This window comes from Borostomias antarcticus (genome assembly GCF_949987555.1).
Source record: "Borostomias antarcticus genome assembly, chromosome: 21".
NCBI classification, from domain to species: domain Eukaryota; kingdom Metazoa; phylum Chordata; class Actinopteri; order Stomiiformes; family Stomiidae; genus Borostomias; species Borostomias antarcticus.
The window spans coordinates 13350822-13363321 of record NC_140254.1 but is presented as its reverse complement, the minus strand read 5'-3'; the positions used below and the strand labels follow the sequence as shown (position 1 = coordinate 13363321).

The 12500-nt window shown below is 46.0% G+C and overlaps 1 protein-coding gene across 1 annotated transcript in view; it reads left to right on the top strand.

Moving 5' to 3' along the window:
* Positions 1-12500, top strand: part of nt5c1aa (5'-nucleotidase, cytosolic IAa) — a gene marked incomplete at both ends in the record, with an annotated part of 14988 nt that overhangs the window by 2030 nt on the left and 458 nt on the right. The window contains 5 exons of the mRNA XM_084455476.1: positions 1326-1370; positions 4337-4504; positions 4867-4996; positions 8700-8822; positions 12210-12394. Of these exons, the coding sequence (XP_084311602.1) occupies positions 1326-1370; positions 4337-4504; positions 4867-4996; positions 8700-8822; positions 12210-12394 (651 nt within the window). The remainder of the gene's footprint in view (positions 1-1325; positions 1371-4336; positions 4505-4866; positions 4997-8699; positions 8823-12209; positions 12395-12500) is intronic.

The following is a 12500-nucleotide window of genomic DNA, read 5'->3' as shown; positions in this document are numbered from 1 at the left end:
ACAAACGTTTCATGTGTGTGTGTGTGTGTGTGTGTGTGTGTGTATTGTTTGATGTATCTTTGAATGGCAGATTCTGTTAAATGAGCAAATACTTTTACCGTATCAAATCTTACATAGTTTATGATTATTATATGTATAAATTATTTATTATATTTATTATGCTTCTTAAATTATTACTTATGTTTACACGATTTATGTGTGTGTGTGTCTGTGTGTGTGTGTGTGTGTGTGTGTAAGAGAGAGAGAGAGAGAGAGAGAGAGAGAGTGTGTGTGTTTGTGTGTGTGTGTGTGTGTGTACGTGTGCGTGCTCTTTACCAGAACTCTACTTATGCCTCTGGCAGCACCGTCATATCTGTTGCGTCCTGTAAGCCCTCCAACTGTGCTGGATTTTTCCCCCAGCTAAATATATCCTCCTTCTCCTCCTCCTCCACCTCTCCCCCCTTTCCCCTCTCCACTCTGCCCTCTTTCTTCACCTCTGCTGTCACTCTTCTTTCCTCCTGCTCCATCGTTCATCCCTCTCGTTCATCCCCCTCTCCCCCTCCTTCCTAATCCACGTCTCTGGAGGAGGTAAATAGGACACCATGACACACCACTTTGTGGGTATTAGACAGAGCTGGCAGAGTGGAAAATAGTTCCTAGGGAAACTGAGGTATTTGTATTTCATTCCTGCAGTCTACCCCGGCATATGTAGGCTATGTAGAATATGTCACTTTGGGTTTCAGAGGAGGATGATTCACTGAGGGCAGGACGAGAGAGAGAGAGAGAGAGAGATAGAGAGAGAGAGTTATACTGTACAGGTAACAGATGGAAGGATAGATGAGGACCACGTCAGGACACCTCTAGTCTATCTCTAAGCTATCCAGGGTATTACTGAGTCCTCTGATTGATGATACTACTAGAGTTATAACAGGTTTCTATGACATGGAAAGGTCTGTTAAGCTCAACATGCAGATGACTGTTGTTGTTTTTTACAGAGAAATCATAGACAGAATACTCTTAAAATGGGTTTGCAACACTAGTTCTTGAACATCCATCTTGTCATGAGTCTTCCCTCAAGGTGTTGAATCTTGAAAACGGCAGTTTTAGAACACTCGGCGTTTCAGCTGAAACAATCAAATTTCATTCTAAAACTGCCAAACACCACTACAGCTGTTGTATGTGAGCCCAGTTTAAGAGACCATGTTGATGTCTTCGGCCAGGTCTACATGTACAGTGAAAACAGACACACATATCGAGATGTGACAGGTGCATGATTACGGTCACTAGTATGATTTCCTCGAATGACGTATGAGTGAGTAAAAGCCCGTTTTGAACTGTTGTTTAAGGTGTCAGTGAGACGCGTTCGGAAGGTGGAGGGAGGCATTTTCTTCGTAAGTATCTCTGAGATTGTCGCCGTGGCCATCGTGACCTCTAAGCTTTAAACCGTGACTAACCGCTTCTGTCATGGTTGTCTAACGTGTGAGCATGCCCCCTGGACACATTCTGTACATGCATAGCATGACGGTACTAACCATCATGTGTCGCCACGCATTTTGGAATATGTCTGTCAGATGTGGAATAGACCATCCATGCAGCAGGTCCACACTTGTCATCCTCTCCTCTGTCTTTTCATCGGTCCACACTTGTCATCTTATCCTCTGGCTTTTCATTGGTCCACCACACTTGTCATCCTCTCCTCTGTCTTTTCATTGGTCCACACTTGTCTTGACCCGACGCAATCCGATCAACCAGTCTATGTGTGGCCACGCATAATGAGTGTTTGTGAGAATACACAGCGCACTGAGCTGGGCATGCACATGCACATGCACATGCACGCACACACACACACACACACACACACACACACGCACACACCAAGGTTATAATAGTTTTGCCTTTTTCAGTAGTTTTTATTTTTATATCGTTTTAACTTTTTGCTATCAATTTTAGTTTTGATTAGTTTTAAAGCAGGTTTGCTAGTTTAGTTTTTTTTTTTTTTTTGAAAATTTAACTAAAATGTTTTTTCACACCTAGTTTTCATTTTTTAGTTAGTTTTCGTTAACTATAATAACCTTGGCACACACACACGCACACACACACACACACATACAAATGCACAAACACACACGCACGCACACTCGCACACACACTCACACGCATGCACGCACGCACACACTCACACTGAGAGGCACACACAATTAATTAATTAAAACCAATGGATTAAAAATGAAGAACATTTTGAAAAATGAAGAACATGGCACTAAATTGATGCCATACCTCTATCAGACACACACACACACACACACACACACACAGCCCTGAATCCCAGCCTCTCTCAGGCCGTGCAGGGCTGCCTGTGAGTCTGAGCTCTAATTTCAACTCTCCCCTCCTCACTAATGTGGCCGACTAACGCTGCTGCCCCGTTAGGAATTCAACCCTACCTCCCTCCCTCCCCCTCTGGGACACACACACACGAACGCATGCACGCTCGCACACACACTCACACACGCATGCACACACGCACACACACACACACACACACACACACACACACACACACACTGAGAGGCACACACAATTAATTAATTAAAACTAATAGATTAAAAATTAAGACCCAAAATTTCCCCCATGAGGATTATTACAGTATCTTATCTATCTCATCTTGAAAGACCATATACTGAGCCCAAAGATCCTATAGATAAGATGTCATACTGCATGTTTGCACACACACACACACACACACACACACATACACACACACACACAGCGCAGTAATCTGACCCCCCAAAGCCCTGTGTGTACTGTATGTGTCATTAGAAACGTGACCCTGTGAGCAGGGGTCTGGACATTACATGTCCCTTTATTCTACACACACACACACACACACACACACACACACACACACACACACACACACACACACACACACACACACACACACGCACACTGGGCACAGGGAATGGTTGTGTGATAAGGCATGATAGGCTTCCACAGATGTGACTGAGGATAAAGTAAGCATTTACCATCTGGAGCTCACTGATAGATTACATCTAATCTAATCAATCTTAATTTATATTGCGCATATCTTGCAAGTCTGTAGCTTTATCATTTGATTATTGCTTTGTAAATAGACAGAGACAACTTTTACAGAGTGTATCTTTCATTCATGGTGTGGAGTGGCTGACATGTATCAACACAGCAGAAGCTAATGCACTCAGTGGAATGCATGTGCAGTAGCGGCTAGCTAACATCAGCTAGCATTAGCATGGACTGATAGCCCTAAAAAAAATATCTTTGCTTGCTAGGTAGGGAAAGTTCTTTGGTTTTAACATTTTAGGAGATTTTGAGATGAGATGCCCCCCTGTTGTGCCCCTGGAAGTGTTACTTTACCCCCCAAAATCCCTCATCTTCTCTCCATGCATCTTGTGTCATGTCTGGGGTGTTTTCATGTGTCTGGGCTTCTTGGGGTAGCCTTGTGAGACCATCCTGATCTCACAAGCTTCACATTCAGTTTCACTCTGCAGATCAGTCTGGACTGATTCTTCGATTTCTCTCCGATTACATTTTGACCGGGTCAATCAGGGACTGTATTCTGACTGCTGTTCTGCCCCCCAGTAGAACGCAGCCCCTGATTGGTTCTCATGGCAAAACAGTGTCCCGAAGCAACGAGTGGTAACGTTAACGTTAGTAGAATAAACACAGCCAAAAGTGCAGTGTTGCAGAAATAGACTCAATAATAACAATTAAACAAGAACAAGTACTGTATACATAGTTTCTATGAGGAAACAATGTTTTCACTGTTCTCCCAACTGGATTTGGCAAAATGTTTGTTAATGCTGATTGGCTGAAGGATTTTTAGTCTGTCAAGGCAAGTACTCCCACCCACTGAAACCGTTCCAGATAGGGGGAAGGCCAGACTGGTCTGCAAAAAGAAAGTGAATGTGAGCTCGTTAGAACAGGATGGTCTCACGCGGCTGCCTCTCGGGGCCCTGCAGGGTCGTGTTACATGTTTCTAACTCTCTCTGCTGCTCCATCTTGAACACGCATCATTCTCTGAAAGCTACCTACTGAGCATGCTCCAGCTCCTATCCTCAGCTGACCAGTCCGCCCTCTCTCCCTCTCTCTCTCTTCCCCCCTCGTCTACCTCTCTATCTCTCCCCCTCTCCTCTCTCTTCTCCCCCTCTATCTCATCACATCCCTCTCCTCGTTCTACCTTTCCTCCATCCTCTGTCTTGCTCGCCATTTTCTATGCCTCCCTCCCTCTCTCCTTCCCTCCCTCATTTCCACTCCTTCTCTATTCCACTCCATCATCTTTCCTCCTCCTCCTCCTTTTGTTCTGTCACCCCCCCCCCCCCAGCCGAAGCCGGAGAACGCGGTGACCGTGGCGGTGTCGTCGCGGGTGCTGTTCCGTACGGAGCGCGAGCAGCAGGTGTACGAGCAGCAGGGCGTGGAGGAGTACCTGAGGTACCAGGTGGAGCACGAGAACGAGCCCTTCGCTCCCGGGCCCGCCTTCGCCTTCGTCAAGGTCCGCCTGTACAGTGCGAGCGCATACACACACACACACACACACACACACACACACAAATACATACACTCACACAGGTACACACACACTCACACACACACACACACACACACACACACACGTACACACACACACACCCACGCACGTACACGCGCACACACACACACACACTCACACAGGTACACACACACTCTCACACACACACACACACGTACACACACCCACGCACGCACGCACGCACGCACACACACACACACACACACACACCACTACTACTACTACTACTACTACTATGAATGTGACTGCATGTCTGAGATGACTACATTTCCCATAATCCTTTGTGGTTGTATTTGACCCACTAGGCCCTGGAGGCAGTGAATAACCGCCTCAGGGAGCTGTACCCTGACAGTGAGGAGCTGTTTGACATCGTACTGGTGACCTACAACTACGCACACGTAGGGGTCAGGCTCATCAACACCATTAACCACCACAGTGAGTGTAACACACACACACACACACACACACACACACACACACACACACACACACACACACACACACACACACACACACACACACACAATCTGGAGAACATGCTCCTGCTTGACCTGGTCACTTTCTCTGTTCTTTCTCTGTTTACGTAATATACACAGATAAACAGCCCTCTTTATTTACACACTTCTGTTCATGTAAGCAAGCGACTAGGCTAAAAACTACTACTACAGAAAAACCCCAAGGCGCTCAAATCTCCAGGATAGTTAAGTTAAAAAGCCTTTATTCTTGCGGCTCTGGCCTAGTGTGGCTCCCCCATGTGTGTCGGTATCAGCTGCATCAATTGCCTTCATTAGGGGATGATCATGGACACAAACCTCCCCCCCCCCGCAATGAGCACCTGACCCTTTTAAAGTACATTTTGAACAGTTAGTGAAGTTAGTCATCTTTTTTCTCTCCCTACAATTACGCACGTCTGTTTAGTTGCAGTGACGCACATAGAGGGCAGTACTGTATGTACGTTATGACGACTCAATACATCGCCCAAAATCAACATGTTGACTCTACCCCCAGCTGCTCACATCTTCCCACAATGCTCTGTCTGGCCCCTGACCTGTCCCGCTAGCCACTTCCTGTTCTGAAGTCCCCACCGCCTGTGATTGGTCAGACCTCACTGTTGTTAGGTCATGGCTAATTCCTAGGGTCAAAACAGTTCTGGCTTCAGTTTAAAAACTCGACTTGATTTGTTTGACTAAACATAAGAAACGTCTGCGAGGTTTGAAGTTGGTCACAACAAAAACAAGTAGTAGAGCTGCAGCCTGAGGTGTGGTCCAGATGATTCCATGACAGATCTCTCCATGTGAAGACAAAACACAAACCATGACCTCTGGCCTGTCCATGGAGAATAACACAAACAAAAGGACAAGATGGCCTCTTTGACATCAAAGGAACCAGTTCTAAGTAACATTGCTTTGAGGCATTGCTTCAGATGTCCTGACACCTACATGGGACCATTTCCATATCTTGCTTTCATCCAGCTCTTGATATGAAGAGGTAACAATTTCCACAGAGATACACTCTACAGTATCTCTCTAGAGTACTCACAGAGATACACTCTACAGTATCTCTCTAGAGTACTCACAGACACCACCTGCAATTCCATCAATCAACTTTACATACATAACAACCCTCATAATGATTGACACGTTCGGTAGACAGACAGACAGACAGACAGACAGACAGACAGACAGACAGACAGACAGATAGATAGAAATGTTATTGATCCCCCCAGGGGGAAATTTGACATTTCAACAGTTGAAATTACAGCAAGGTTGGAAAGAAAAAGGACAGTAGATACAGATATGGGTAGTAATATAAACAGAGGAATAATAGGGGCTATATACATCCATATGTACAGTAATTGTGCATATATATCTATTCTAATAGAATAGAATAAGATATATATATGTACTTGCATACATTCATACTATACTATGCTATAACTATACCAGTATACAAGTCTAGGAGTATGTAAGTCTAGGAGTACACATATATGCGGTCTAGGTATAACTAGTAAAACCCATGTATAAATATGTGCACCTCCATGACACAAAACGCTGAGACACTGTTATACAGCCTGATGGCTTCTGGCACACTGGACCGTCTGGACCGCTCCATATTGCACCTGGATGGGGAGGTTTCCATCTTAGCGTGCGACAACGCCAGCGTGTTAGCATGTTAGCGCGTGCGCAGAACCTGGCAGGAAACGCGTCTCAGACGGAGACAATGTTCACTGGTCTGGTCATAAGAGATGCTACCGTGAGAAAAGTCACAGACTGAATTATCAAACAATTTCCCACTGTACTAATACCGTGGGAGTTTTCTGAAATCTAAACAGTGCACACGTCTTCTTCTGTACTTCTAACCTCTAACTTCTTAGATCCTCTGCCTAGACTCATAAAAAGATTATATCGGCTAAATCATGGACTGATGATGGGATGGATATATTATGGGATGGATATATTATGCAAGATTATGAATGTGGAGGACACAGGGAGGTTTTTCCCACAGTCTGGTGCTGGTCCTTTGGAGGATAGGGGGCTCTTGTGGTTTGGTGTGGAGACACAAAACCCTGACAATTGACCTATGAGCCTTCACTCCTGTGTTCCTAAATAGACCAGAAAGCCATCCAAGTCCTCTAAAGGGATATATCCGCTCCCATCCCCCTGCTGTTTCTCCTCACATCTTAGTGAATTTTCTCGTTTGTCACTCCCTCTCTTCTGTGAGACTGATGGTTGAATCTTGCGGCCTTGTGCTCCTCATCTAGCCATCCCTCTGTCACTTGAGACGACCTGCTGTGCCTGTCACAATCTCTCTCTTACAGTCTACGGATACAGGAAGCAACGTCTCCTCCATATCTGACGACCTCCAATTATCACAGACGATGAACAGAATTTTGCAAGTGACTTAACTTTTAGCTTGGGCATTCCTGCCATCTGTAGGCCCCTCATGACTAGTCTGTGGACATTTCCTAGTCTACCAAATATAAACACCAGCAGTTTACATTTATACCCAAGCTGTGTGATTGCATCTTTGAGCGGTTGCTATTTTAACACCTTGGTAAGGAAAGCCTCTTCCAGACTATGGTCAAACGTACAGCCTACTTCCAAAATGGTGACTTCTCTACTGTCCTCATCGACAACAACAGCATCTGGTGTATTAGCTGTAACACACACACGCGCGCGCACACACACACACACACACACACACACACACACACACACACACACACATACACACCAAGAGTACTGATCTTCACGTTCTGTTCTTTGCTTTCATTCAGCTCCGCTTTCCTGGTCTCCTCCTCCTCCTCCTCCTCCTCCTCTTCCTCCTCCTCTTCGTCCTCCTCCTCCTCCTCTCTCTCTGTCCCATTCATCTTTTCTCCATAATCCCCTTCAATCCCCCTCTACGTCTCTCAATCCACCTTTTGCTGCTCTTATACCCTCTTGTCTCTCATCCCTCTTCAGCTCCTCTGGGCAAAAGAGCCCATATTAAATCCTCACCTCAGTAATCTCATTCCCTCCCTCCCAGAAGTGGAAGTCTGAGTCCTCCTACTCTTCTTGAGGAGATCTGGCCTGGACCCTGTGTTGACACAGTCGTGCTGAAGTGCCGGCCAACGTGCAAACAGATACTTTCCCCCCGCTCTTAATCACGCCCTCCTCACGCGCACTCCCCCCTCTCTTCTCCCTCTCTCCTCTCTAATCTCCTCATCTACCCCCTGCCCTCGCTGTCCTCCCTCTCTCTCTTTCCTCGTTTGACCACACTCCCCCCTAACTACCGGCGCTTGCCTCCGCCATGCCAGACTGAGACCGCCTCCCTCAGCTAGGCTAGCTGTGTTAGCTGTTAGCTTGTGCGCCTGATACTCCTGTGGAGCGTTGTCTGATGCCAGTGTTTGCCCGTTGAGTCATCCACGCCACGCCACCCTCCGCCTGTGCGCTCTTGTTTCAAACGACTCATCCCTCCTCTTATCGTTCTCCTCGTACAAAGAGTTTCTCATGATCTTCGTTTGAAAGTCGCTTCGCTGTAGCCTGATTCATAGCCTACTGTAGACAGGATATAAAAGCTGAATTATGTATTAGTTGGGTATCATGACTTTATAGACTGCGTCATGTGAGCTGATGGTGTTTGGTTGTCTTGTCTCTAGACCTGTTCATCGAGCGTTTCTGTATGACTGGAGGCAGCAGTCCTATTGGCTACCTGAAGGCCTGGCAGACCAACCTCTACCTGTCTGCAGACGCTGACAAGGTCAGGGAGGCCCTGGCTGAAGGTGAGCAATGTGCAAACACACACACACACACACACACATACACATACACACACACACAAACACACCCATACACACACACACACACACACACACACACATACACACACACATACACACACACAAACACACACACACACACACATACACATACATACACACACACACATACACACACACACACACACAAACACACGCACATACACACACTCACACACACATACACACACACACACAAACACACGCACATACACACACTCACACACACTCACATACACACACACACACACATACACACACACATACACAAACACACACAAACACACGCACACACACACACTCACACACTCGCACACACGTGCACACACACACACACACACACACACACATTGTAATGGAGGTTTGTTATTCGAAGGAATTGAATTTTGTTATTCAAACTCATGTATCCTGTGAAGAGATGTCTGAGTCTGATCAGTATTTAGAAATATACCAGATTAATGTTGTGAAACCGAGCTTAACCTTATACCCATGATGACAGCGAGTTAACTTATGTCCCCGACGCCTGGGAAGGCTGCTACTCACTTCCCCTGGTGGCCTGGGTGGTAAATTAACACATGCTATGTTCAGACAGCACAATTGTATCTCTTGTAACCAAACTAACCTTTGACATATCAGATGGGCGGGTAGACCGACCAAGACCTTTATAAAGTAACGTGATCTTGTCTCGGGGCTCGCTCTCTCACTCTGTTCACACTTTGAGGGGCGAACCTTTCTCCAGAAACGTTGTACCGGTATTTGCTTTAATAAACGTATTTATTACTTTCTGATACTCGCCATTCAATATCTTTCCAAATGAACACCTTGCTCTTGTGAATTTCCACCACAACATACACACACAAACACACACGCACACACACACACACACGCACACACAAACTCACATTCACTAATGTATTGTACTTTTATTATATATCCCTCTATTTCTGTCACTGCAATGTATTTTACTTTTATCTGTTGACTGCATGTCTGTGAGAGATGCTATATCAAATAGAAATGTACTTACATGTGGAAGCTCACTCAGGCACTCAGACCACATGTACCTGTACACACACACACACACACACACACACACACACACACACACACACACACACACACACACACACACACACCCTTCCATTAGAGGGCTCTTTTGAGCGACTGCCCGCATAAAGCAGATGTCTATCTAATATCCTGTGTGGATAATGACTGAATGGATGACATTGAGTTCTACACTTCTGGTACATTAATTAGCATACATTAGAATGTTCCATATTTGAGCGTTCATTTCCAGAAGACAGAAACTCCCGTCTGTATTATGGTAATAATGCACATTAGTAGTCATTTCAACCTTCAGATCTCAGCCAGAGGGGTCTATGCATTAGACCCAGTCCTACCCCTATTCATCCCTACTGCCCTAGCCCTGCAGACTAATGGGCTAAATGGCACTGTCTGACATTTCCAATATAGATAAAATGCTGGGTTTATATTTATATATAAATATACTTAGGTCAGCTTTATCGGAGCGCTCGGTAACGTAGTAACAGTGGTGTAGCCTAAGTGGTACCGCTGTTGCTCCATCTCTCCCAGGATATTTCTCACGGGCCGTTCGGACTGACTGTCAGAGTGACTCATCACGGGCCATTCGGACTGACTGTCAGACGAGGGAGGGGGGACACTCAAACCACATAAGAACGTTGCAACGAGACCAATGCTTTGATTTGGGTCCAGACAGCATACCGAGAGGTCAACTGTACATTAGACTATAATATGCCATCGTCTTTTGTATGTAAAACCTTCTGGAATAAACATGCTTTTGCTTGAGGCTCAAATCCCGTGTTGGAGAGATTCATTTGGAATACACCTGGAAAAGGGACACTGGACTGTGTGGTATTGTGTGAGATTGGGGGTCGTCTTTTATTGTCATCAAAACACAACGCAGAGCTAAATAAGGACAATGACAAAAGACAACGAAAGTCATCACTTGTCATTGGTTTATTACTGACCAATCAATGGCGACCGATCTGATTCCCGGCCCAATCAGATTCAATCCAGACTACGAGAAACAACAACATCCTAGCAACCGCTCCACCCAAGACAATTGTGATTTGCGTTTAAAGCGTGCTTAAACTAAATGTGGAGAGAGGTCTGGCTATGCGAGACTTCACAAGTGATTGCCTACCGTCGTGCTGCTGAGCAAGGCAAGGCACTTAACCCCAACACTAGCTCAGTAAGTCACTTTTGTTAAAAGTGTCTGCTAAATGATTAAAATGTAATGTAAAACTAGAAGGTCTTTACCCATTCAGGAACCACTGTTAGATAGTCTGTCAACCAACCAGTAACACTACATTGTCACACATAAAAACAAAACAAACACACAAAAACACTGTGTCTACCCTGTCGAGCCTGAGTGCTGTTCTAGTATTCATCATGAGCACTAAAAGCTTCCGGTCCCAGTTAAACCAAGGAGAGGCAGAGGTAGTCAATACTATTACCAGAGACGCACTTTATAACACATTACCGGGAAAGGACATGTTAACCAAATTAAATGATGTGACTCACCAGTGAACTGAAAGTTGAGCATAATTGCATAATTACAGTATATTTTGTTTGTTGTTTCACTTTTTACTTTGTTTGTGTGTGTGTGTGTGTGTGTGTGTGTGTGTGTTTCAGATGCCATGTTAAAGCTTTTCCTCTCTCCCTCTCGTCGTTCCCTGCCCTGTAACTGTGTCAGCTGGTCTCTGTGTGTTTCTACCCCTCAGCTGGTCTCTGTGTGTTTCTACCCCTCAGCTGGTCTCTGTGTGTTTCTACCCCCTCAGCTGGTCTCTGTGTGTTTCTACCCCTCAGCTGGTCTCTGTGTGTTTCTATCCCCTCAGCTGGTCTCTGTGTGTTTCTACCCCTCAGCTGGTCTCTGTGTGTTTCTACCCCCTCAGCTGGTCTCTGTGTGCTTCTACCCCTCTGCTGGTCTCTGTGTGTTTCTACCCCCTCAGCTGGTCTCTGTGTGTTTCTACCCCCTCAGCTGGTCTCTGTGTGTTTCTACCCCTCAGCTGGTCTCTGTGTGTTTCTACCCCTCTGCTGGTCTCTGTGTGTTTCTACCCCTCAGCTGGTCTCTGTGTGTTTCTACCCCTCAGCTGGTCTCTGTGTGTTTCTACCCCCTCAGCTGGTCTCTGTGTGTTTCTACCCCCTCAGCTGGTCTCTGTGTGTTTCTACCCCTCAGCTGGTCTCTGTGTGTTTCTACCCCCTCAGGCGGTTTTGCAGCCACCACACGACACTGATCACTCTTTTTCCGGTCAGGCATGTCAGCAGCCATCCGTCACAAATGCACGTCCGTTTGTCTTTTTTTTCATTCAGGCATTGCGGCAGCCACCATGTTCATGCCGGAGAAGCAGACAGAGGTCTCAGAGACCCAGCTGAGGGTGGCCTTCGATGGGGACGCGGTCCTGTTCTCCGACGAATCAGAGCGCATCTTCAAGGCCCACGGCCTGGACAAGTTCTTCGAGCACGAGAGGGAGAACGAGAACACGCTACTGGATCACGTATGTAGTCACGGTTACGATCTTATCACAGGCCGTGAGGGGCCTTAGATACGGCAGATCTGGCAAAAAGGAAACACATTGAGCTCTTCGCCTCTCTTTGTCTCTT